Source organism: Xiphophorus hellerii, chromosome 12, assembly GCF_003331165.1.
Source record: "Xiphophorus hellerii strain 12219 chromosome 12, Xiphophorus_hellerii-4.1, whole genome shotgun sequence".
NCBI lineage: Eukaryota > Metazoa > Chordata > Actinopteri > Cyprinodontiformes > Poeciliidae > Xiphophorus > Xiphophorus hellerii.
The window spans coordinates 3,956,221-3,983,609 of record NC_045683.1 but is presented as its reverse complement, the minus strand read 5'-3'; the positions used below and the strand labels follow the sequence as shown (position 1 = coordinate 3,983,609).

Genomic DNA, 27,389 nt, shown 5'->3' with positions numbered 1-27,389 from the left:
ATCTGCTGACAGTCCAGTGGTCTGACTCCGGGCGGCAGCAGCAACAAACGGAGGGAGGCTGGGTGAGGAGTGGGGGGAACCGGGTCCCGGTGCTGAACAGATGTCTGCGACAACCTGCTTACTTACACCTGTACGAATCCTTGTAACCTGGCGGATGGACGCTGCTGAAAAATTCATGACCCTGGAGGTTTCCTGTCTGCCATCAAACACAGCATCCTGCCTCTTTCCCTCTCTCTATGGCACTGCTGCGCTCTCTGCCATCCGCACTGAACACGCAGCAGGACGGAGCGGACTTCTTCCTCAGCTGTGTTTACTCTGACCAGTACCAACCGGCCGTAAGAGATCCAGGAGGGCGGAGACCGGCAACAATACGACTACTGTTCAAACTCCAGAGCAAAGAATTCAATATTTCTCCAAATAGTGGCCTTAATGGCAAGAAGGAGGACAGAGAGGATGAGAAGGGAGCAAATCGAAGCAGATAAAACTGTATTTTACTTTTATTTTGACAAACAGTTTGTTTTAGCGAATGAAATGTTCTGCATTTATGTTGTCTGTTTACGTCATCTAAAAAAATCAAAACTTCAACCATTACAAGGAGGTTGTATTTTCCTCATTTTCACATGTTAACTCACTGAACCCTGCCGTTGGGGAGAACTCACGAATAAACAAAGTAAATAAAAACTGTGTGGATGGATGAAAACAGCCCGCTGTTGCTCAGCCTCGGTGTCACTTCAAACACAAAGCGTCCTGCGACCCGATCTGCCTGACCGTCTCCAGAGCCTCTAGTTTACAGTCTTGATCACAGAACTGAAAGTGGAGTTTGGCTCAGTGATCAGAATAAAAATGGGACTCGACTGGCAGCTTTTCTCCTCTTAGCCAAACGTGATGTGAAACAACCTCTTTGACAATCTTTGGACTTCCTGACCTGGTGGTCACTTCATATGGATGCATTACAACTAAAACGACGAGGCTACAACATTTTTTATCACCATTAAAAACAGCTCTGGAAAGCAGAAAACGTCAGCTCTTGCTATCTTTTAGATGTTTCAACAGCAGAGAACCACAGATAAATGATTTCTCTGCCTTCTACACTGACCCGCTTACCTCATTATTTGAATCCACAGTGCAGAATCTTGTGCATAAAAAGTCTCTTTTAAAGCTAATATATAGATAAAAAAGTACATGAATGTCCAAATGAAATGCCTTAATCGTATTTTTGTGATTGATCTCTGTGCATCTTTGCAAACCTAAGGTATTATGCTACTTTGTTTTTTGAGAGGAAAAGTACTTTTCTAACATTGCTGCTGGGTTTTTCAATTGTTCTGTCATAAACTTTAACAATCACCACACTGAAACCCCCTGAGTCTCAGTTTTATTTCTCATGTAAAAGCAGAAGTTTTGCTGGTTTTCGATGTGATTTATGAAATAGCAACGTGACGCCCTGAGTAACGACTGGCAGGCTGACAGCTGCTAGATTTCCTCAAGTTTTCCCTTTTCTTCAGCCCTCGACCAGATCCCACTGCAGAGAGTTACATCTTTGTCTGAACCACACCCATATGGATCCTGTTCTCTGACCTCTGACCCGAGCAGAACCACCCACCACAGACGTGCAGATGTGTATTTGTTTCTGTTTGTGTCTGAGAAGTGTTCCTGCTTTAGATTGCAGAACGAAAAGAATGCTGCAGAAACTCAAAAACGTGAAACTGGCAGTGTTTTGTATTTCCGATTCGAAGCCGCAGCATTTGATTTTCTGTCCATAGCATTTCATTTTGGGATTATGTGTGCAGATTTACATCCACAGCAGATGGTGTGGTTTGTTGGATTATGAGCCGTGTTAGAGTATAATACATATGAAAACATCTGGTTAGCTCTGACTCGGTGGCGTTCTGGTAACCGTCTGCGTTTCAGATAGTTTCCTCTCCTCTGACTGAGGTCGAGCGAAGCGAACGGTTTGACCATATTAGGTCGCCTCTGTCCTCCTTCCTTCTGTGAAGCTTTGCAGCTGCAGCTGCAGGTCACGTCACCGTGGTGAAGTATAAACAACACAATGCACAACAAGAAACAGAAGTTTCCTCTACTGAGAGATTGCATCCACTCACAGCCACAGAAAGGAACAATAAACTGACATGTCTTTAACTGTAAATGGGCTTAAACAGACAACTAAGGCAGATTCATGCATTTAAACCACTAATAAATAAAACAAAATAAAAAAGACCAAACTGCTAATAGATGCTTATGGTTGTAATTTTTCTCCAAAAATATAATATTCCATATTGATGCAAAATATCTCTCTGAATGACATCATCTCTACTGCTGTTACTTTGCTGTTTTGTCTGTTTGCCACCACAATACTTAATGCACAGCTAAAATTTTCTATCTGTTGTTGCAGCGGGTCTGCAGATTTCCAACAGAAATATTTTTGAAAAGTCGTGGAGTGTTTTCTCCTCTGTCCTACCTGGTCTGCTGAGGTGGGACGCATGAGGGAGACCCGGTCATACTGCCGCCGCAACAAAGCCCACAACGCATCCAGGCGACCCTGACGGCACACAGATATGACATCAAGGAAAATAGCAGAACTGACAGAAATTTGACGAAATATTTTTCTTATCTGTTTAAAAATGTTTGAATAACTACACATTTTTTTGCTTTCTCCTGTTTTTGAGTTTAGTTTTTCCTTCATGTTTTCAGTGAGCGCCATGAGGAACCATAACATGTGATATCTGTGGGGAACGCACCTTGATAGGAGTGTACCATTTGCTTTCAGCCTGCCTGTTGCTGGACGCCGGTTTAGGTCTTGGACGTTTGATCATCGGCTCTTCCACGTCCTCTGGTACGGACACTTTAGCATTTTTGGCCTTCTCCAGTCGGGCCCCCTCCTCAGTTGATCCCTTTTCTCCCCATTTCACCTAAGCAGGATAAAAACAGAAGATGAAAGAGTGCTAGAACAGCTACATGTGAGAGGAGGTAGGCCCAGGTAAAAAAAAAACCCCCAAAAACATAATACTGCCCTTTTACCATTAGGACTTGATGTATTGTCTTGATTGTTCCTCCTTTAACCAAATAATAACCCAAATAAAGTCATTGCTTTTTACTCTTTTTTAATAATCCTGTCATGAACTCTAAGATATAACAGACTAACTGAAGTCTGGAGGGGCTGAAACTTGAATTTTGCAGAAGTGAATTTGTTTGGACTTGTGAATAAACTTCACTTTGTAGAAGGATGATTTTGTAATTTTCTGGAGCAGGAGTGCTCAAGTCCAGTCCTGGAGAGCTACCGTCCTGCAACTTTTAGACGCATCCTTACTCCAACAGACCAGGATCAGCTCTGAACAGGCCTGGTAACGAGCCATTCATTTGATTCAGGTGTGTTGGAGCAGAGAAACATCTGAAATTTGCAGCATGGTAGATCTTGAGGACTGGACTTGAGCACCCCTGATCTGAGAATGCCCTACAAACTCTTCCCTGATTGATCGATATTGTGCTAACTCATACCCACTTAGTCCAGATCAGCATCAGTTTTGGTAAAAAAAAAAATCATCCTTGAAGGTGATCAGCCAATCAATGCACCTGATTAGCAGCACCTCGTGGCAACTTTCTCTCTTAAGTACCAATCTAGCAGCAAGAACTCAATTCAGTTGACACTATGTGTTGTCAGGTGTGTGTGTTTGCATATGAGTGTGTGAACATGAGTATGTGTGTTAGTCAAGCTGTCCTGCTTTTTAATTGAAATCATCACATCTGTTGCAAGGAGAAGACAAAAAAAAAATCCATCGCCACATGAATGGGGAGAGGTGATTAATTAGTGACACATTTTCTAAGCTGTAGGTTAAGCCATGACAATATAGAACAGCTTCTGAGAATCATGTCAGGGATACATCCCAGGCCCAGGAAAAAAACGGAGCGCTGCAGTGAATAAAAGAAACGCTCACGTGTCAGAAACTGGAATGGTGCAATCATCCTGACACCTAACATGTCAAAGGGATCCTTCAAATGGCGATAGAAGTGATGGATATAACGATAGATGCCAAATGTGGCGTAAATACTCCTTAGACATTCTTTTTTCAAAAACCTACGTGGGAAACGTGAAATTCAAGATGGCCATCATATCTGGTATAGAAGAGGATTCTGACATCAAACTGTATATTTTTGACCATGTAGTGTGTGTGTAGTGATGGACTCTGACCTGAGCCTTCAAAGTCACATAGAGAAAGTTACAAAGTCGGCCTTCTATCACCTAATGAACATTTTCAGGCTTAAAGGACCAGCAAGATCTAGAGAAACTCATCCATGCGTTTATCTTTAGTCACATTGATTACTGCAACAGTGTCTTTACAGGTCTGATTAAAAAAAAGTTAACCAGATCCAGAACTCTGCTGCTAACTTTCTGACTAAAACCAGGAAGACAGAGCACATCACTTCAGTGCAAAGTTTTTCCACTGAGAGAATAGCTTTAAAATACTGTTTCCAGTTTATAAATCATTGAACAGTTTAAATATCTGCTGCTGTTGTATCAACCCTCCAGACCTCTCAGGTCTTCTGGTTCTGCTCTGTATCCCCAGAACCAGAACCAAACATAGAGAAGCAGCATTCAGCTTCTATGCACCACAAATCTGGAACAAACTTCCAGAAAACTAAAAAACAGCTGAAACACTGACTTCTTTTAAATCTGAATTAAAACCCAGCTGTTTAGAGTTGCTTTGAATTCACAATGAAAGAAACACCGACAAACACATTTAATGTGAATTGTTGATTTTAAAGATGGCACATGACAAAATGTAATGTCTGTTATTGGTTTCTACAACTGTTGACTATATGATGATTATGCTACGTTCAAGATGTAAGGAACTTTGAAAGACCGTGTTGCTGAAATGTGCTACACAAATAAACTTAAATGGTTGAAATATGGGACTAACATCTCTCAAAAGATTAATGTTGCCTTATCTTGAGTTTAGATTTTACAAAATGTATGCATAAGATGCACATTTGACATATAAGCTTTGATTATTCCTGAAGGATTTGGATATTAACAGGAGTCCAGGACGGAAGAAGTGTGAGTAGGAACTCGGCGAGGTGGTCGAGTCGAGCTGACAGGAGCACTCAATCTTCCAACTGAGCAGCGACTTGATCCAATCAGGACGAGATAGCGGGACCTGTCATGTCGGACGCATCAGCAGAGTGACGAGGACAGCAGCCGGGTCCGCTGCCCGCAACTACACCAACTTCCAACATCAACGTCAGCAGGACTACACCCGTCAGATGTGTGTCACCGCCGCATGCAGAGGATCTTTGTTTGATTTGATTTCCTTAGCTGCTCTATTTTAAAGCAAAACAAAACCCAGTTTCAGGGTCTGACCTCCATGCGTTTGATGCCTCCCGCTCCTCTTCCTCCGTAGTATGAGGCGTCCACCGTCGGCCACTTCTTCTTTGGCAGCGACTCGGGTTCCTGGAAAAAGAGCCGGAAAGTCACACGATTCTATAAATGACAACATTAATAAAACAGCTGCAACTGGACGACAGTAAGAAGGAAGCTGAAGATTAATTATATTATTGTTTAATTTTCGTCAGGAAGGAAGAAATGCTCTATGTTATGTTTGCCTCCACTGTGCATTTGGTCAGCACGTTTCAGGGACTGTAAGCTTCAAAGTAACTTAATCTTCTATGGCAGTAGCATATTTTCACTTTGAAAAGTTTAAAGAAATCAACTGATATATTTTTTATATTAACCTGCAGAAAGACCCCACAGGGATCGTTTTTCAGTTTTTCTTTTAGAAGCAACCAGATTTTTATTTCAAATGTCATGAGTTTTTGATGTCATTTACTTCCCAGGATTTGTGCTGGAGTCAAGTCCACAGCATCACAGGTCCTCCACCATACAAACTATAACCATCAATATTTCCATCCCTCGTTTTAAAGCATTTATCCACTTTTTATTTGCATCTGAATAAAAAGATGCAAAATGCTATTTGCAGAAATGCTATTTTGCAGCATTTCTCTGCAAAATAGAGAAATGCTGAAAACCAGCATTATATCATGACCAAGCAGATGTCTGCAGGTAAAGTCTCAGTACTTTAAGATTTTATGTTTACATTTGTGATGGTGGGACAGAAAAGGCTTCTTCCTGCTGTAACTCCTGAGCAACCAGCTGGTGTGAGAGAGAATCTAATGGTTTTTATGGAGACTTCACTGAGACTCTCACATTTGGAGGATTATTTTGATTCTTACAATCAATCGTCACAGCTCCAGTTATTTCAATGGTTAATGCAAATAAGGAAACATTTTATAATAGCCGTTTCCTAACTAAAATAGTTAATAGAATATACATTTTTAATTTTGTTCATTCATTATATTTTGATAATTTATAATGCTTGTATCAAAATAGTTCAACATATTCTGTTCATTTGATTTTTATTTATTTATATATATATTTGTTCATATTCATATAATTATTATATTAAATTTTTCAGCTAATCTTGATTTATTTAGCATTGTTTTTACAATTTTTATTACTATAACTATTGCTGTTAAGCTGTATTATAATTTTTTTTAAATCTGTTATATTTTTTAATACTAGCTGAAGAATATCTTACTGCAACACAAGACAAAATGGTTTTTTAATCAATATTCTTTTCATTCTGGTGATCCTTATAAACATACTATTACTATTGATGATAATAATAATGATGCAAAAATTTATCTGAATCTTTAAAATAAATATGGCCAATTTAAAATGAATTAATATGTGCAGAAATATGGGGTCTAATTTGTATTGCGGACGTTTGTGTTGACCCCTTGCGACATACTCACAGGTGGAGGCGGACGAGAAGGTGGAGGCGGCGGCGGTGGGTCTTTGATGACCTGAATAAACAAAAAAAGAAAACAAAGCTGGTCGGCAGGAGGACACGCTCTCAAACCTTATCAGGACCCAGACGAGGCTGACGGGGCGGATTCGTGACAGGTGACACAGCCTAACAGAGACGTCCCTCAGCTCGTCTCATGACGGCGACGCCGCTGCTGCCAGCCTCACGAGCGGCAGTTGCCGCCCCATCGCCCCGCTGACTACTGATTACAAGGATCCTGCTTGTAAACCAACATCAGTGGCCCCCCGTGCAAAATAGAGAAATGCTGAAAACCAACTTGTTGACAAGGGAGTCTTTGGGGCGATCACAGTAGCCCGTTTAGCTCCTAATTAATTGGATGGGGTTCAGCGCTCCGAAGCGATCCCCCCAATCATAAAATCCTAAGGAGTTAATTAGCTCCAATCAGATACAGAGGAGGCGGCTTGGGCTGCGCTCCAAGTCCCGTCTGTTGGGAAGATGAGTGGCGGCGAAAAAAAATAAAACAAGAAAAAAAAAAAAAGCAACACATTCACACAGATCTCAATGACATTGCTTACTGACAGCGGAGTGACCAGCCCGGAGGCAGTCTCCGTGACAACGTGGAAAGACACCTGAGAAGCAGGTTGTCCACAATGTGATACCACTCAGGGACAAGATGCCTGGACTGGGTTTTTCTGATGTGCATCGGCAAGCAAAGAGGAGCCTGACGGTGACATTTGTCAGGCGTCACTCAGGTGTCCACCTGAGACAGCGCTCAGTCAGCGGTAACACAGCTGTGAAAAGACACACAGACGCTTATTATTTGGTGTTTTAACATTTCAAGAGTTAAAGTTCACGATCTGACAGACAGAAGAAAACCCACACACTGAAATGGTGTAATAATGTAAAACTTTGATAAGCATCTTTAAAGGTGGACCTATGATGCTTCTTTAAAACAAATCAGGATAGTTTAATGGGCAATACAAAACATGTGCATCACAATTTTTTAGCATAAAATAATTCTCAGACAATGAGATCTTAGTCTGGTCAGTTCTGTCTATTTTGAGGTCATTTCAGAATGAGATGTTTTAGGGCGCCTGTCACTTTAAATTTAAATGAGCTGCTGCTGGCCGCGCCCCCCCAACTCAAATTTACACTCACACATAAAAATGGCTGCAAACTGATGCACAATTCTATAACCGTACATCTTCCAAAAGCAGAAGTAGAGCCTCCTGCACAACCAAGCAGTTTCAAGCAAGTGGTTCCTGTATACTAGGTCAGAAATAAAACACTTGTTTTTTCCAGCAGCTATTAGACAGTGCAAACAACAGTCAAACCAGCTGGAGCTCCGGGTAATAAAGCCGTGCCCTTTGAATGTGACTCAACAATCAGGAAGTTTTTGAAACGACTCATTTTCCAGACACCAATAAACATTAACTTATTGTCAAAAAACACAAAGCAGTGCATAGTTATGAAGTGGAAGGAAAACTAATTCATGATCTTCAATGCTTTTGTGAAGAATAATCTGAAAAGTGTGGGATGCTTCAAATAATCTACATTTCAGCTAATTTGGAAAGTTGGAGGTTTCGACCTCAGGATCCAATATGGCTGCCGCATGTATAAAACAAAGAGAAAAGCTGCAGAAATGAACGGTTTATTTTACACTTGAATCATGTTTTAACCAAACAAACAAGCAGCAATCAAGCTGCTGGTTAACCACAAGATGTTTCTACAGTGTTTAAATACACAACATGCTGAGCTAATATGTTGCTATCAGATCTTATTGATGGAATGTAATTCTCGAGTCCCTGTGACTCTTCCCATGCAACCAGAACCAGAACAGCATTCAGCCTCTGAAAGCAGACATGGAGGAAGATCATAGCAACAGAAAAAAAAGAAAATAAGGAGCTTCAACTTTACACATGCACAGCTCTAATTAGAAGTTATAAAACATGGCCTTTTTAGAGCAAACAAAGCTTGGGGTAGCCTGTTTGGATTGCTGTCATTAAAATGAAGTATTTGCTAAAGGCTTATTTGCCGGTAGACTAGTAAGTGAAGGTTGTATATGGTCCAGTTTTCCACCCAGACACTCCTGGGATGAAATTCTCCTTTAGTTCCTCCCTTCCTGTGGACTTTAGCACCAAACACAATAAATACTGAGAGAATATCTCGGCTTGAGGTGAGGAGAGAGCACCGTCTGGCTCATTAGTCATCACAGACAGATACTAAAGTCAGAGCTGCTTTTGCATTTGCTAAAGTGGTTTTGGAGGGGAAAAAAGGAGCAATGTAATTATGGCCTATCATAGATCCAAACAGCTGTTTCCTTCCCGGTTAAGCTCAGGGATACCGTCAGACTCGCTGCAGTGTTGTCATTAGAATAATGAAAAACAATCAATTAGGGTTAATTAATTTCTCTTTGACACACAACTGGCTGCACACAAATCCTGCAGAGGTCTGTGGATGACCTCTCCATACGCTGATTAACAGCATTCCAGCCACACCTTACGTTGACGGGATTATCTCTTTTTATTAAGTAATTATGCAGCAGATTTCCCGCACATGTTGTGGGCTAAATAAAGCATTACACAAACGCCGGAGCTCGGAGGCTCCTTTTTTCCCAGCAACCTGATGGACAGATGTGAGCTCTCTGCAGCGCAGTGGCGTAATTAAAAACTAAACCGCGGGATGCTTCGCCATCTGACACCGGCCCCAGTGGCTCGCCACCGCAGCCTGCGCGCCACGGGGAATCAGACCAATCAGAAGCACTCGGGGCACCGTCCACATATGGCTGTCTCTACGAACGTCCGACTGGGATTGGAAATCTGCTCGCGCCCAGAACCTGAGCTCAAACGGTGGCGTGTCAAGCTGTTTCAGGAGGTTTGTTGTGACGGATCAGTGGCAGGTAGCATATTTGAAAGTTTAAAAGCGATTTAGGCTTTTAGCATGGCTTTCTGAACTTAAGGAAATCAAGTTCTGCACTGCAGTGGTGGCAGGAATAACAGCTTATTGTTGAAATGTTTTCAAAATCATGCACATAACTTTCCTATATAAAACTTATTTTTCCAGGTTTTCATATTCACGACAGTTTTAAATGAGTCACTTAAGTTTCAAATGTTAATTTAAAATGTTAACTACTTTTAAAAAGCTTTGGCAGTCACGAGGACACCGGTGTGTTCATGGAGCCACTGACTAACATGTGAGCGTTTTGAGGGTGAAAGTTAAGCGGTTAAAGCAAAATTTGAAACTAATTTGACTTTCGTCACTCATCTCTTGACTCATGTTTGCCACTCTGCATTGTTGACTGCAGAATAAGACCATACAACAACACATGCGTGACCCAATTAATCCTCCACAGGAGAGAAGCTTTTACAGGTAATGAGTAATGTTAACACGTTAAACGATTTAGACTAATCGCTTTTTGTGCAAAAAACACAAAATCTTACCAAGCATGTTTGATTTAGTTCAAATATGTTAGTACATATGTTAGTACAAGTTTTTTCTTACTTGAAATAAGAAAAAACTAACTTTCAAGTAACTTTTCAGCAAGATAAGAGTTTATTTTAAGTAGTAGTTGTAAGTGAAATCATCTGCCAGTGAAATTTGTATTTTTTTCCACTTTTAACAATTTCATTTTTCTTGCTGAAATGTTACTTGTAAATTCTTTTTGTCTTATTTCAAGCCTACTAAGATATTTGCAGTACAAAACAAAACAGAAATTCTTGGTAAGATGTTGTGTTATTGCAGAGCAACTAGTTATCATTGACAGCCCTAATAAAATAACAAAGTAATTAGAAGTCACCAACATATTAGGCACCAAATGAGTTGAAAATGTTTCCAAAAGTGTGTCCAATTTTGCATTGATTCATTTGTAATTCAGATAAATTCCCTTGCCTTTGAAAACTCCATCTCCAACCCTTTGATTTAAACAAAAGGCAACGCCAGGCAGGGCTTAATTTCCAAACAAATGATAAACAAAGAAACTACCGCTCCACAGCTTGTCTGACCTCTCGTCTGGCAGAGGGCCATGCGGGTAGAGGCAGAGGAAGAGAGGGATTGTGGGAGGGAAGTTTGTGTGTGCGCGCGTGGCCTCATCGCCTCATCTCGACTGCCGAAGCCTGGCAGACTGGGGGTTTAAATATTAACAAGCCACACATGGCCCTCCTCTTCTGCCGGGTCCCTCGATGGAAGGCAACAGCAGCTCCCTCCACCAAGACAAACACGTCCGCGGCCAGACATGCTGCAGGGGGTTTACATTTTAATGCCTTTGTTGGTTTTCCAAAATATGCTTCCATCTCATCCTGGATGGGATCCCTTCAGGTCCACAAAGCCAGGTGACGTCTATCATTTCAGGGGTGAGTGAGGTGAGTGATGGGGGGCAGGCGAGTGTGGTGGGGGGAAATTTGCCTTCATCAGATCTCAGTAGAAAAAAAGGCTGAGAGAAAGCGGTGGCACGCCATCTGTAGCCCCTCTCTCATCGCCCCAAACGATAATCTGTTGTGGATTTCTGTAATTGGTTAAGTGGGTGAGAATTGTTTTATAAAGGGGGTATAGGCAGGGTGAGGGATTTTTAAAGCTGTAGTTTTTAATGAATACTCAGGACTAAACCAGCAATATGTGCCTGTGGGGCTGAAACATCTGGCATCCTGTAGGTTTATTGCAAAACGTTTTTAAGCTCTATTTAGAGAAAGTCATACATTTCTCTTTAACACACAGTGTTACATTCACAGTTATATCCAGACTGATTTACCCTTTACTTCTGCATGCCTAACTCTAAAGAAAAAAATTGGAAGTAGCTAATGATCAATTCCTCTAATTCTCACCTAATGTCTATATGTAGGGTTTTGTGTTTTAAACAAAATCTCTTAATTTGACAGTTTAATCTCTTTTGTTGCTTAGTGTCACCTCAGGGGTGTGTTCTTGGCCTTCCGAAATTTTCCATTTACATTTCTTCTCTTGGCCAATTTAATTAGAATAATGATGTTGATCATTTCTACACCAAATCACACATCAGGATTTTATAAGAGTCACTAAATTTACATCCTACAGGCTTTCATTCAGAAAATTAATCCTGAGTCGGCCAAATATTTGTTAAATCAGTGAATATAAATAAAATCTCATATTTTTTTCTGGTCTTGCTGGAACGTCTCAGATATGAAATGTTTAGAAAATTGTAAAGTCAGACTCAAAACACTGAACAATTATATTTACATGACGTTCGTCAGTAGAGTGGAACATCAGAAATAAAGTAAATGTACTTTCCCTTTTGGTGTGTAAGACATTGATACTTTGGTAAGAAAATTATTGTATAGAAAAATGTTTAAAGATAATTGTCAGAGCTACATTAAACAATAATAACAAAAGAACGAAGAGTAGAAGGCAGAAAATGAGAAGTAGCAGCTGAAATTCAACGAGCTGATTGACAAGATCAGGAAGCACAGTTTAAACTAGAGCAGGAACAGATTTAATGGGATTAAACCATAAAAAATCTCGGGTATTATTATTAATCACGTCTGTCCCTGGGAAGACCCAGTGTTGGAGTTGTATAAACAGAGTTTTCAGCAACTGTCACTCAGATCTTTTCTTCACTAATCCACGCCTTGGTGTATTTTTCTGCCTGTTTTTCTGTCAGAACCTGATGTCTAAGCAGCCGCCGTTAACCGATCTACAGGATGTGGTTTCTTCACTTCCACCCGAGGTCTGCTGGGAGGAAGTATCATGCTCTGTACTGCACGAGGCAAAAGGGTGAGCAAATATTTAGCAATATTTTGTTTCAGAACATGACAAATAAGCATACTGAGGATGCTCAGAGCCAAACAGGTCAACCTACTCTCCCTGCCTGGATGATTTTGGTTTCTTTATTTGTTGTATAAAAGTCATGATTTAAGTAAATATGTGCATTCTTACAATAGGGTGCAACTGTACAAACAGGAAGTTTGCAGACATTAGAAAAAAAAGAAAAAGAGCATACACTAGTGTTCTCACTTTTGTCATTATAAATATTAGAGTAACTGGCAACGATTTACTTTTAAGGCAATACAAACATGAACTATGTTTAGTTGGTTTATTTCAGCAGAAGTTGCTGTCGTTCTGTTTCCACAAAGGAGCCACAGAGGTTAACCAAAGAGATGAGAAGACTCACCACAGTGCAGCAGAGAGGCCAGAACCACCACAAGAAGGCCAGAGCCGCGAGCGCCAGCATCACCAGAATCACGATCAGAACCACAGAACCGCTTGACTGCAAGACAAAAATCATGAGATTATTTACCAAGAAGCAGGACTTAAACACAGCATTCCTTTAGTGAATTTGTGCCAGGTGAATCTAAAACTACATCCCTTGATGAGTTTAGGGTAAAACATATTTATATATTGCATCTTAAATACAGAATGTATTTATATTTTGTACAGCTTTGGCTTAATTACTGTTCTGAATATGTTTGTTTTTTTCAGCAAATGGCATTTTTTTGTAATCAATACCATTTAAACGTCAAGCATTTATTGAAGCTAGAATCAATATTTATATAATATTTGTTTGTTAGAGGAACTATAATAAACTAAAAAGAGACAAGTAATTCAGACTCACACATGTAGATGCAGTGATGGTGAAGGGACTAGTGATGAATGATTTGCCATTGTTTAGGCTGATAAGAACATCCATAGTTCTGCAAAACAAAAACAAAAATTAGTTAATCTGTCAAACAAATTCAAATAAATAATATAAATTGATTTAATCTACGTTGGAGAGATATATTTCCTGCGCTTTTCACACACAAATCTTTGTTTTCTAATTATTTGTTTTTCTTTAAAACACCAACAATGTAAGGCAGACATACAAAGTATGCAAAATGTGCCATACATCTTAATAATGTTCAGTGTTGGGAAAAAGTATGAGACATCTTGCCACAGTTTACAGTTCATATATTATCACAACAAAAATGCTGTTAAATTTTACAGAGCACATATTTTGAAAACCCGGACAAAGAAAAGAACAGCAGCAAAACCAAATGAAGAGACGGGAATGGAGGAGATCTTCTCATCATCCCAGGCGTCAGCGTGTTTGGATGAACCAACTTGACTTGCAGTAACAAGGCCTGCGAACACCTATGACTTATTTAGAGGCAGAAACGCAGAGGCCGAAATGGGCGCAATTAAAACCCTAATGATGAACGGCACCGCAATTTCCATATGTCTGTTACGCCCGATCCAATTACGGCGGGTTTAATGAGAACTCGGGATGTGGAGCGAGTCAAACGCTTGAAAAACTCCCCCCGCCTCCCCACCCTAAGTCATAAAACAGGAGAGAGGAGAGACAGGAGCCTGCAGAGTGGGAACTGTGTGTGAGGGGCCAGCTGTGAGCGCGCGGCGCTGTACAGGGGAGGCCTGCATTAAAAAAGAGCTGCTGTGGAATAATAACCAGAGTGCTGTGTTTGCTGTGGATTCAGCCTGAGGCAGTGCCTTGGGCCACCAATTCTCCTGTGGTTCAGAACAGATGAGCAACCAGACCGCGTGTCCATTACTATGCAGAGTATTCTAAATATTCTGAAGTGACTTCTTTGCACCTTACCTTGTTTGCAACACTAAATATTTAAGATACAGGTCAAAGAACTTTGCTACAGGATGCACTATGACAAATTATCCAACTTGTTGATTCTTCCCTACACTTTTCACCTACATATCAATTAAGAATTCACATATTTCTGCCTTTTTATTACATCTCAAACATTGAGGTTTTCATTACTTCTTACACCAATAAACCTTAAAAAGGAAGGCTGTGCATGAATAGAAAAGCATGCAACTGTGATATTGTTATTGCAGTCAACAGGGCCGGATCTAGAAGGATGTGAAAAAAGACAGTTTGGTGCCTTATCCTAAAGATGCAAATATTTCAGAGTCTAGCAATTGCATCTGACAAAAGGCAAAAGTGTAAACATTTAAAACATTTCTATAAGATTCAAATTTAAACAAAAATAGGTTTGTGCATAAAATTCTGTAACTTAAGTAATCAGTCTTGTGGTAACTTTGTTGCCTGGCTTTTCTTAAATGAAAAAATATCAAAGAATTATTCAAAATATAATTTTGCAAAAAGTAAAGCAGATTAAAATAGATTTTTGAGCTCTGAATTGATCCAGAACTGCCAAAACTAGGAATTGCCATTCTCTGTAAAACCTTTCTTTTCTGCATCTCTCCCTCTCCAAAAAAGAAGAAAAATAGTAAAAAATGATGTACTCCTACATATTAGTGGATATGATTTAATGCACTGTTGGTCTAAAACATCTTGCAGTAAATTCAGAAATTCAGAAAATCCAGCAGTACTAAAACACCCCACCTGATGGGGTGAGTTTTAGATTGTGCACATGTTTGAAAAGCATGGGTTCATAAAATATAATATATGTGGGCTACTAGCCATGTAAGACCTTCCTAATGTTTGGCCCAGGAAATCATGATATTCACTGTGATTAACTCGTGTTTTCCTCACTCTTCACATTTTCCATCATTTCAGTGTTTCCACTGCTCTCCATGTGCCTCAACATCTCACTAAATCCTATATTACATGCAGGCTGTTAGGGCTGTGGAAGGAAATCCAGCTGCTTAAATATATATTTGGGCCTGCAAAGTCTGAATGCATGGCACCCAAACTTTAACATTCAAATATTGCAGGATTTTTCTGCCTTTGAGGTTTCCTCAGTTTTTGCCTTTTTGTTACATTTTTGTTCTTGTGATGAAGTGTATTTAAATCCAACTTGCCCGTTCAAAGTAAATACATTTTACCTGAAGAAAATGCAGATTCAAGACATCGAGTAAAATGGAACACCTGTCTGACAACACAAAGCTGCTTAAAGGACTCAAAAGCTACACCTGTACCCTGGAGGGGTAGAAAAATATCTATAAAATATGGTAAATAACACAAATACTAATATCTGACATCAATATTGGTCAAGAATTTTCATGTATACAATATTATGGTTATTTTCCATAACTCATAACAAATACTTAATTACAAATAAGTATAAACTGACATATAATAGTCAAGTAAAATGACTTGTCAATAAGAACAAAATGGATGTAGGAAGAGAAAAAATGGGAGTGAGAACTGGCAGTCAGAGCTCCATTTCAGAAGGTTTTTCTAGTTTATATACTGAATACTCATAAATTCATTTATTTTGTAAAATGTTTTTAGAATTTCACATTGAAGAGATCCAGGAATATTTTTTTTTTATTTCCATCCTTTATCCAGACCTGGAAAGCACAAAAAGACAAAACCCCATTTACTTTAAAATGAGACAAATCATTTTAAAACAGGTTGAGTGCGTCTTTAGAATGAACATACAGAAAGTCGCTGCTGCTTTGACGAGGCATTCGGGGTCTTTGCATGTTAACTAAGTGCTGAACGTGAGGCGAGAGGTGAGGGGGAGGAGGGCGTGGGGACGAGGCTAAATTAGCTGACACTCTCAGTCCGGAATAACGGTGGGCAGGTTGTTAATCAAGCTGGAGGTGCAGACCCCGCAGTGTGAAGGAAGAAAGCTCCCAAGCGAGTTACACTGATGAGCCCACCCCCCTTCATCCTGACAACACCGGACACCCTGAACGCACCACAACTCAACCATAGAGAGCAGGACCTCCTCTGCTTCCCCCCATACACACACACACACGCGTACACGCCCGCACACACACACACACCAAGCGCTCACTTCCTGCACAGCAGCCAGAACCCAGGCACAAGTCATGCAATCATTTTTACCTTAGTAATAGCACTGAATCTGATGAACATAAGTTACAATTATGTTTTTCACATACATTTTACATCAGAAAAACATGCAGCACTTCCATCTGGTGAAACACATTTCAATTTGCAATTCCTCACATTTGCACCTGCAGCTCACACTAGCTAGAACATCCTCAAAAAGATAATTCATTACCGTCAATCGAATGAAAAAGCAATAAAAAGTAATACTTAGGAAAGACATATTTCAGATGTTAACTGCTGAGGATGATGAACAGTCAGTGAAGGAAAATCAGAAAATTACATCAGACCAATGAAAGACAACTGGAAATGCAGAAATATTGAAGCGAAGCCTGATGGTTGACAGATGTCCTGCACAAAGACACTGGAAGTCCCTACAAAGATCCGTTTGCATAAAGTCTGTACTAAAGGAGCCGACTGGTCACAGAATTCAAGAAGTGAAGCAACAAGGATGAGCACAGCTTTGACAAGATTGGGAAAGATGACCAAAATATCTCGCCTCACCGGAGAAAAAGGCTGGAAAGGTAATGATCATTCCAAATAAAATAAAATTTAGCATTTTTACTTATGGAATCAAGGTCCCAGAATCCAGAGGAAGAGTGGAAAGACTTAAAGTCCATCTCTGATCAAGGTCCAGCATTAACTTTCCAGTAAAGATTTAAGGCATCATGTCATCTCTGGGTTTTGGTCTACTGAGTTTTATCAAATCCATAGTCAACAAGGTCTATCAGAAAAAATAAGAGAACTTTATGCTTTCCTGCAATTAGGACTTGGTACATGATCTGAACTGAACCAGAACCTGGATCAGTGATCATGGTGGTACTGGCCTGACCTGAACCCCATAAAGAACCTAAGGAGGAAAATTAAAGTGTTTTCACGCCTGATAGTCTTGTAGTCTTGATTAAATTTGTTACATTTTCAGCTGGTGTGGTTTGTGTTCACGCTACTCTGTCAAAAGCACCAAGCCCTCTAAGCAACCTGTTCCCCTCCTCACCTGTGGTGGCGCTGCACCGAGAACCACTGAAGGAAATGAGACAAAAGCCCTCTGAGCACAACTTCCTTCTTCACGAAATGTAACCAAAAAAGGAGTGTCATCAGATTTTAGTGGTCATAAAATTTCTTTTTTGTCTTTGATAAAAGACCACGAGCCATTTCTCCAGACTGGCGTGTTTGTTTTGGTTGTATTTACCCAGAAAGCCCTGAGCAATTATCTGCTTCTTGCTGCAACCCATTATCATCAATATTACAATAACACCAAACACTTGAAAAATACCAATCTCTGTGTAATTCATTTAATTTCTAAACAAATAATACTTTTTCAACTGAATTCCTAAAACATCCATCCATTTAGCTGATATTCTGACTTATAGAATATCAGTGAACCTTCACATACCAACAAGACCTCACAAAAAATTTACCACATTTAGCTTAGTGGGTCCTAAATGAAAAGCAGGATGAATAATTGAAAAAGAAAAAAAAAGAGCTGGCTGTCATTTAACTTTCCTGCAGTGAAAGCCAGTGAGTGACACAGAGGAGGGAGCTGCAGCTGCTTGGTGGGCCGATGATAATGTCTGAATAAAAGGCAGATCCTTGTTACGGGACCCACAGATCAGTCAACATTTAGATGCAAAGAGACACTTGTGCTCTTCGTTGTAGGTATCCGGACCCCGGTGGAGAAAAAGTTTGTCCCAGGGTTCGCTATGATCTGTCAGAAAGTGGGTCCGGCGTGACGCTAAGCTTTGATGATGCCACACAGCTGCAGCAGCCCGACGACCGAGACGCTAATGGCTTTCAAACTTCTTTTAAACATGTGAAAACTGTGGAGGTTGAATAATTCACGGCGCGGCATATGCAAGGCCTGTCATTTGGCATCCAGCAGCCATCACTCTGGACGCATCTGCATGGCAGAAGTTTTTGATGGCGGGGAGGAAACCGTCCCATGAAGCCTGGGGACCAGATGAGAAACCGTCTCACTGAGACAGACGTCCACCATTTGGACAGAGTGATGAGCAGTCGAGTGAAAAACTCGATCCAAACTGATCCTGGTGTGACAGACGCTGGGGAAATCTGGCTGTTGTTACTCAGCAGAGGTAGATTTCCATAAAACACTGATCAAACGGTTATTGGTTTTAATCAATAAAAGCAGAATCTTAAAACTTGCTTCGACAATAGAAATAAAAATAAATGTCTTCAGGAACTCGGCCTATAAACTGCTTTTCCAGTTGTTTAAAAAGTGGGAGTTAGGAGAAACTACAGGATGCTCTGGTCAGGTTTTTACGCTGCCATTCAGCAATACTGATCACATGGATTGGCTGTTAATTTTTCTATTTAATTATAATTTCTACTGGCTATATTATCTGGCAGAAAGCAACCATGAAATCACCCTAATTAACACAGAAACATGCAAAAAAAACATGCAGGCACACTGCAGAAACTGTTTAGTCAAAAGAACAATTGAGAAACCTGCTTTCAGTAATACAATATTTAACAGACTGAAAACAGTAAGACTCTCAGCCTAAATTATATTAAGTAATTTGATAAAGGGCAGTGTTGTGAGATTTATATAATATCAAGTAAAAAAGAAAATATTTGTGACAGGTCCAGGAACTGTGCATTGTGCAGATGGCATTAGGACCACCAAGAGGAGATAGAATAGCTGAACTTTTTCACATTTTATCTGTTACAACTTACTGAAAGTTTTAATAAGTACATGTAAAAAAACAAAACAAACATTTCTGATCTGTTTTTTGTGCATATATCTTTGTACAGTTGAAATAAGACAAAACTAACTTCCAAATGACTTTTCAGCAAGATATAGGAGATGATTTAAGTCAACAATTTCTTAATATTGATAAAAAATAAGTGAAAGAAACAGCCAGTAGGACTAGTATTTTTTCATCAACATTAAGGAGTTATTGCCTTAAAACAAGTCTCTATTTCTGGCTTTAAGTTACTTTTCAGTTAGTTTAGTCTGATTTTAAATATACTAGGATATTTGCACTAGAAACTAGACAGAAATACTCGATAAGATTTTGTGTTTTTGCAGCGTTGTAGGTATAATCTGCCAGTGGAGCTAGCATTTTTTTCATCAATATTAAGAAATTATTGACTTAAAAAACTTCTATATCTTATTCAAAAGTTACTTGTAAGTAGTTGTGTCTCATTTTAAATGTACTAAGATTTTTGGACTAGAAAGTAGACTTCAAAATACTTAGCAAACATTTTGTATTTTGACATTTTTATGTGGTTCCAGACTCATCATTGAACAGCAGATCTCTGCACAAGCAGCATGTCTGTGTTGCAACAAACAAACAGCAAGACACTTGGGTTGAAAACATCTTTTTGCCCTCAGAGGAGCAGATGGGGCGGCGTGTTTACTTATTAACAAGCGTTCAAGTCGGACGCTGCACCTGCAATGTAAAGCAGGTGTCACCTCAGGTATTTCTTCGACACATAAATGAAAGCACAGGTGAGGACATGCTGCTGCAAGAAAGCAACCATTTAACCTCTGAATGGGGCCCCAGGATCGTGTGCAGAGTCTCCTAATGGGGAGGAGGAGGAGGAAGTGGGGAGAGGTAGAATCAGCAGATGCCTGCGTTTCAAGTCGGATGCCACAGATGTCAGCACAGATGATGCCTCCTCCACACGGCTCGATGACCAACAGAGGACAGCGATTCCAGGACAACCAGGGCGGATCTGGGGGTTGGACTGGAAGTAGCCTGGAAGCTGCAGCTGAGCATTAAAACTCTAGAGACTGCTGCACTGCAAAAACACTAAATCTCTTACCAAGTAGTTTTAGCCAAGTTTCTAGAGGAACTATCCTAGTTACAACTAACTTTTCAGTAAGAAATAGGAGCCTGTTTTAGTTAAATAATTCCTTAATATTGATGAAAAATATTAGTTTCTCTGGCAGATTATTTAACTTATAAAAAAGACTTTTTCCCCGCGTTCTTAGTGAAATAATCTACTATTTTTTCAGCAATGTTTAGGAAGTTTTGACTTAAAATATCCTTCTACTTCTTAATGAAAAGTTGCTTTTAAGTTTGCTTTGTGCTATTTCAAGCGTATCAAGATATTTGCACTAGAAACTACTTGGGAATATTTTGTGTTTTTGTAGTGTGTATCTGAAATATGTTGCCCAGAAAATGGAAGGTTTTATTTTTGCAAAGGCAAGGGCCCCATGTGTGGCAAAAACATGGACACAAAGCGGGATCGGAGAGAAGGAGAGTCTTTTCCGGACGAGCAGAGCTGTGTTCAAGGAGCATCCTGCGTGCCTGTAGTGCTGCTGGAGCAGAAGCAGACAGATGGACGGAGACGGAGGCTCCTGCGCTCCGCCGTTCCATGCAGGTGGTCCGGGGTGCGGGGATTGTCAGAGCATGGTGAATTATTTAAATGGGGAGTGTGGAAAAGGGAATGGCTGCATCTGTCGCACATCCTTTTAGAGCCCCTCCAGCAGATGTGTTTACTCACCACCCAAAGCAGCTAACTGCTTAATGGGTCAGCATCGGCAGCCAACAGTTAATTAGGCAAGGTCTTTCTGTAAGCGGAGGGGGCGGAGCTTGATGTGGGCGTCAGGTCCCGTCAGGATGTGAAAAAACAGAATCCAGCAAGTCCGCTGTCTCCACTGAACCACTGCTGGTTATTACCAGATGGAGAAAAAAAAAAACACTTCCTGGATGATTTGTTTAAAAAGAATTTCCCTATAAAGACAGGAAATGTTCACTTCCACATAAAGTCTAAATCTAAATCAAGTTCTACGTTGTTTAACTGTGTATCAGTGCATTAATGTTTGGTGTTTATGAGTGAGGTCTCTACTGTAAACCGCTTCAGATTGTCAGCAGGGCTGAGCATTAATCGTTTTGTTATTTATAATAAAAATAACCAGAACTTTTTAAAAATAAATCAAGTCATTTTTACCATCTCCATTGAGTTAGTTATGTATCTATGTGTGTAAAAAGAAGAAAAAACAAGGAAGAGCAGGAACTTCCAGAAAAAAAGACCAAAAATGGGCATATTGGAAATTAGGAAAAAGAGAAAAAGTAAATCAATAAATAATAATCCTCTCCACTTTTTGCTCAGGATGACATATCCCTGCAAAGGTAACAACTCAAAGCAAACAGCTGGGTTTTCTTAGATTACTTTCCATGTTTTATAACTGGGAGAACATTTTATGAGTTCTGATTTGATCTAAGTTTGACATTACAGAGTTGCATTGGAATAAAGGTAATTAATTTTGAACCAAGCTGGATCCCGTACAACTGAATATGAATTGGACTTGTTTTTTTAAAGCGACTCTAAAAAACATTTGCTGTAATTTGGTGTTACATGAGTAAACAGAGCTGAATTATGGGTGTTTGTTATGATGTCCTTCCATGATGATGAATCAGAGGAAATAAACAGACCTAAAAATCTAAATATCCAGCAGTTGTTTTTTTCTTAGCTTCTGCTGAAAACAACTCGTCACCTCCTTTTAAAAATCTCTGGATTAACAGAGGTGAGGTTCAGGCTGATTTGGAACAGTTACTGTCATCGAATGATACGTAATCTCTTTTAGAGCTCAAAGGCCTTGAGGAGGCAGCAGCGCTCATAATCATACATTTTTGATTGGATTGTAGTCAGCAAGGACATTAAAATCTGTTGTTCCATCTAGAATGCCTTAGCAATCATCTGCTCCGGTTTGGGATTATAAAAGATGTCGTTAAAATCAAGCTATAACCACCCAGACGGGAATAAAACGCATGTTTGCACGGTTTCCTCTTCGATCTTTGTGGGTCGTATGCTGGCAGTGTTTCTCTGGCTGCACTGTTTACAGCGACTTTTAACATACATACGGATGATTTAAAGACTTAGGCGCCGTTTGTTTGCAGAAAGAAAGACGTGTGGAAAAGCAAGCAGGAAGTCTGAGGAGTGAAACAAGTTGCTTAAACTGAGGAGATGGAAACAGAATTGAAATTGAAGAACAGAAACAAAGCAAAAGAAAAGTCTTTGGATGAAAATACAGACACATTTCTTACGAAACACTTTGGATCATTGTAATGTAAGAAAAAGGAAGTATTGGGATCTTAGAAAAAAGCGACTTGATTTTTAGCCCGTTAATCAGCATCCTTCCTTCACAGTTTATAAAAAACAATTCAATTTATAGAAGAGCATATTGAATCTATATAGAGGTTTCCTTTTCTAACTGTTGATGTGATGTCTGTCTTTGAGATTTCACACTTTTCTTGTGAACCTGCCAACGTCATACCTTACACACAAGCTGCTGAACATATCTGCAGTCCTAAATTAATTTACATGCACTATGCTCATTTATAGCTGCTCTGCATGCTCACGTTTAGATGATTTCTACCAAAAAAGTCAATAAAAATCAAAGTTTCTTTTTATTGCTTAGATTAAAAGAGAGTTGGTCTCTTTCTTCTTCACCTACATGTTATTTAGGGAATAGTTTTTGGATATTTTCAAATCATTTGCCCTTTGTATTGAACAGAAAAAAACGACAATCAGGTTTGAAAAGATTAAGTTCTTAGAACTCGTCACATGCAACAACTGAAAAACAGGAAATAAACACTGAACCCTGATATCAATCAATTCCTTCAACAACAAGAACTTAAAGAGTAAATCCACTTTCCACTTACTCGCCAGGATCATACATTATGGGAGCGGGACACAGCAGGTAGTCATTGTGCACAATAGTTGGCTTGTTGTCTGAAAAACAAACAGAACAGTTTATTTTATTTTTTATTTTTTAGGCCAACTGCATCTCTTATGTGGAATCAAACTACTTTAAAATATGCATCCAGATCACATATTTACTGTATATTTACTGTATATTTCTTCATCAGAACGTTCACATGTTGGATGCTTCATAATACGGCAGAGTATGAGGGCTACGCTAATAATAAAAACAAATATTAAGTGAATAAAGTCGTAATATAATTAGAAAAAAGTGCTGAAGCATTGCAAGAATAAACTTGTATGAAAATTAAGTTGAAACAATACAAGAATAAAGTTGTAACATATGTGGATAAAGTCATAAAATTTTGAGAAAACAAAGTGATGTGAGAATAAAGTTGTAATATGAGAATAAAGCCATAATGTTTAAAAAATAAAGTCATAATATGATGACAATAAAGTCGAATGACAATAGAGTTGAAATTATACAATAATAAAGTAATAATATATGAGAATGAAGTCAATATTCCTAAAATAAAGTCCTAATATTACGAGGAAAAAGTCAAAATAATACGAGAATGAAGTCGCAATATTACAAGATTATTTTGACTTTATTCTTGTGTTTTTATTTATTATTTATTTTTTTGGCGTGGGCCTAACACTCCATCATGTCATAAAGCTCTGAGTTGCGGATGGAAAAACAAAAGGAATGGCAGATCGGATTATAATTTGTGTGTGTGTATAAGCGTGTGTGAGCTCATCAAAGGTTGACAAAGGCAGCCACTGAGATTATTCATATGACTGATGAGTTTTTTCTGCACATGCCTCCAACTGGTTTGCTGATGGAGACGAGCGTAGCATCTGTTTCACATATGTGGCGTGTGGTCCATAGTTGCCATGATGCTTGTCCATAATTATAAGGTGCCCCACTGTTAAAAAGGTCTGGACTGAACACATGCAAAAGCCAATAAGGGAATAAATAGCCCCAAGTGGGCGAATGTGAGACAGCCTAAACTGAGAAAGGACTAACAGGAAGACATCTGCTAATGGCCACTTCCCTACTTCAGATAAGGGGGTTGTTTTTTTTTTTTTAAAGAAAAGAAAAAAAAAGAGAAAGAAAATATGTTCTTTAGTTGAGATGAAATGCTGAAAAATCAAAAATAACTTGTCAGGGATGGAAGTGTTGTCATTGGCAGCCGCCGATCCCGCAGATCCCACGGCCAAATGAGAGCTTTAAAAGATTGGCTCTGGGTGCCAAATCCCGTTTGCTTCCTGAAAAAGGATTTCTCAACAGAACAGACTGCGAGCTCAAAATAAGGAGCACAGTGACCTACATAGCCTCGCTCCTCTGATGAATTCAGACGACGTAGAGGCGGCGCGACACCGCCGTCGTTCAGCCACGTCCAACCTCAAAAACGTTTAAGCCAAATATTTACCAAAAAATTTAACTATATCATTAAACGAAGGAGGAAAAAATCCACTTAGTTTTGTCACTGTAAATGAAAAGTGATCAGCACGTAAAGAGGCGACAGAGGGGGGATTCCTTTGTCCAAGTTTGTGTGTTTGTCTGAGGAAAATCCAACCAGATTAAATCAGATGATCCAACTTAGAGATTATTCTACACCAGCTCTTTGTGCTTGTTTTTATTTTCATTCCTTTACCTATGAGGGTTATTTGGAACACTGTAAAAACACAAAACCTTACCAAGTATTCATTTCTAGTGCAATCCTCTTAGTACGCCTTAAATAAGACAAAGCTAACTTACATGTAATGTTTTAGCAAGAAACAGAAGCTTGTTGTAAGTTAATAATTCCTTAATATTGATGAAAAAGTTCCAGTTCCACTGGCAGATTATTTCATTTATAACATGGCATTTTTCCCTTGTTATATCTGCCAGTGTAGCAAAAACTTTTTCATCAATATTAAGGAGTTATTTACTTACAACAAGCTCCTATGTCTTGCTGAAACGTTACATGTCCGTTAGGTTTTTCTTATCTCAAGTGTATTAAGACAAAATTTTGTGTTTTTGCAGTGAAGCCAAAGAAAATACAATTAATTTACCTAAATTCAAGATATTTCATACATTTCAGGCACTTCATCTTCATGAATTTGTTCTTGTTTTACCAACTTTAACCAACCTGTTTATTTTAGTTGGACTTTTATGTGACAGACCAACTAGAAGTAGTGAAGTGGAAGGAAAATGTTTGCATTCAACCCTTTTTTTCCCTCCTAAATAAGATCAACTGTAACTCAAGAGGAGCTGCATAGAGTCACAGCTCACGTGACTGTATTATAATCTGGACTTTATGAAAGAGAGATACTGGATCTGACTGAACTTGTGGCACCACATAAAAACTGACAACACACCCTCTAGTTTGCAAAGAGGAATGGGCAAAGATGCAGATGTCAAAAAAGCATGGCATCTACTAAAGTTGTACACATGTTCTCCACCTTTTTCAGATTTTTATTCTGAAAGCATTTTGAAAACCAGTGTACATCTTTCCACTTAATTACTCATATATTAGTGTTTTTTGGTTAAAATCCTAATAAAATCCATGAAAGTTTGTAGTTTTTAGATGGAAGAATGTGATGAACTTCTTGACTTTCAACTTTCCAAAGGTCTTTCAAAGCGTGACTGTATTTGATGAAGTAAAGATTAATCTGTTTTTGTAATTTTTCAATTACTTGAGACATAAATTATGGGCATGTAATTCAAAGCAACTGCGTAGACCCAGAGGTGGTTTCCAGAACGTTTAAGGAACTTACTGATGGTTTGCTGATTCTTTATGAAGCTGCAGATGACGCCTTCATTGCTCTGTCCGACGGAGAAGCCGTTCCCTCTGAGGACGATGTCGAAAGATTCTGGAATGTCAAACAAACGTAGAGATAAGACTGCAAGGAGGAATTTCAGAGTCTCGCTTTCTGGAGTTTCAGAATCTCCTTTTGTGTGACTTGTTTTCTGAGACACAGCTGCATGTTTTCTTAAATAAAAGTCAAAACTGCAAAAACATAAAGTGTTACCTAGTATTTTTGTCTAGTTTCTAGTGGAAATATCATTACAATTTAAATAAAGCAAAACTAACTTACTAAGTTACTTTCCAGCAAGATATAGGAGCTTCGTTTTAGTAAATAATTCCTTAATATTGACATATTCATCAATATTAAGACATTATTTATTACAAACAAGCTCCTATTTCTTAATGGAAAGTAATTTATAAGTTAGTTTTATCTTATTTCAGGTATCCTAAGATATTTGCACTAGAAACTAGTCAAAGAATACTTGGTAAGATTTTGTGTTTTTGCAGTGTAAACATTGGTGCTGTCTGTGCAGAAGCTAGAGGGACAAACTTCAGTCCACTCACCGTTCACACACACAATGGAAGGCTCCACAGTCAGGATCTCTGTGCACGATCGCTTTAATATCTGCAGGATGTGAAAAAAACAAACAAAAAAAATCAAACAAAACAAAACAACTTAGAATGCATTCGCTGTTGCTCGGACATGGCAGGAATAAATACATCAGTCACTGACGGTTATTGGCTCTGTCAAGTTTAGAAAACAGATCAGGGAGCAACACCTGAGAAACGTCCCGCTCCTGATTGGCTCCGGGCGAGAAAAGGAGGACGGGAGGTAAAACAGCAGCTGTGTCAGCCTTTATGGGGAAATTATGCAAGACTATTACTGTTCCTCAGTTCTATTAAAAACCTCTCAGGGATCTTGCATTATCATATAAAGAGGCCTGTGTGAGCGCACTGTCATGGAGCTGCACTTCCCACTACGATTCAATAAATCAACAAAGGGAAAACTATGCAAATCCCAGCTCAGGGCGGGTAAGAAGAAGCATATTAATGGCAGTGGAGGACATTTGAGCCTTTCATTTGATGTTGGACAGAAGCTTAATCTGAGAAGTGGAAGATGGAAGTGTTTACAGCAGCCTTGTTAGGGATGATGGTTTGATACGGGGTTGTATGACAGCTGGGAGGAAATGGATCTGCTGCTCTTCCTCTGCGCCTCTATTTTCCCACTCTAATTACTTCCTTGGCAGTGAACAAGAGGGGGAAAACAGGGGAATGTAGGAAAATAAAACAGTTTGCCTGCTTAGGCTTCAAACTGTGAAATGATAAAAGTTTTCCCCTTCAAGAGCGCAAATTTTTTGGTGCTAAACA

General features: G+C 39.3%; 1 protein-coding gene and 1 long non-coding RNA gene across 3 annotated transcripts in view; one reads left to right on the top strand and one right to left on the bottom strand.

The window, feature by feature from the left end:
• antxr2a (ANTXR cell adhesion molecule 2a) overlaps window positions 1-27,389 on the bottom strand; it is an 86,296-nt gene that overhangs the window by 40,029 nt on the left and 18,878 nt on the right. For both annotated transcript variants that reach the window (XM_032578747.1, XM_032578746.1), the window contains exons 8-16: window positions 26,586-26,646; window positions 25,990-26,085; window positions 23,187-23,256; window positions 13,396-13,474; window positions 12,955-13,050; window positions 6,805-6,855; window positions 5,354-5,443; window positions 2,736-2,906; window positions 2,456-2,536 (exon numbers count right to left, since the gene is read on the bottom strand). In XM_032578747.1, coding sequence (XP_032434638.1) covers window positions 2,456-2,536; window positions 2,736-2,906; window positions 5,354-5,443; window positions 6,805-6,855; window positions 12,955-13,050; window positions 13,396-13,474; window positions 23,187-23,256; window positions 25,990-26,085; window positions 26,586-26,646 — 795 coding nt within the window. The remainder of the gene's footprint in view (window positions 1-2,455; window positions 2,537-2,735; window positions 2,907-5,353; window positions 5,444-6,804; window positions 6,856-12,954; window positions 13,051-13,395; window positions 13,475-23,186; window positions 23,257-25,989; window positions 26,086-26,585; window positions 26,647-27,389) is intronic.
• Window positions 9,234-13,027, top strand: LOC116729890 (uncharacterized). Its single transcript, XR_004341216.1, has 3 exons — window positions 9,234-11,176; window positions 12,445-12,557; window positions 12,917-13,027. It is a non-coding gene; the product is annotated as an uncharacterized LOC116729890 (long non-coding RNA).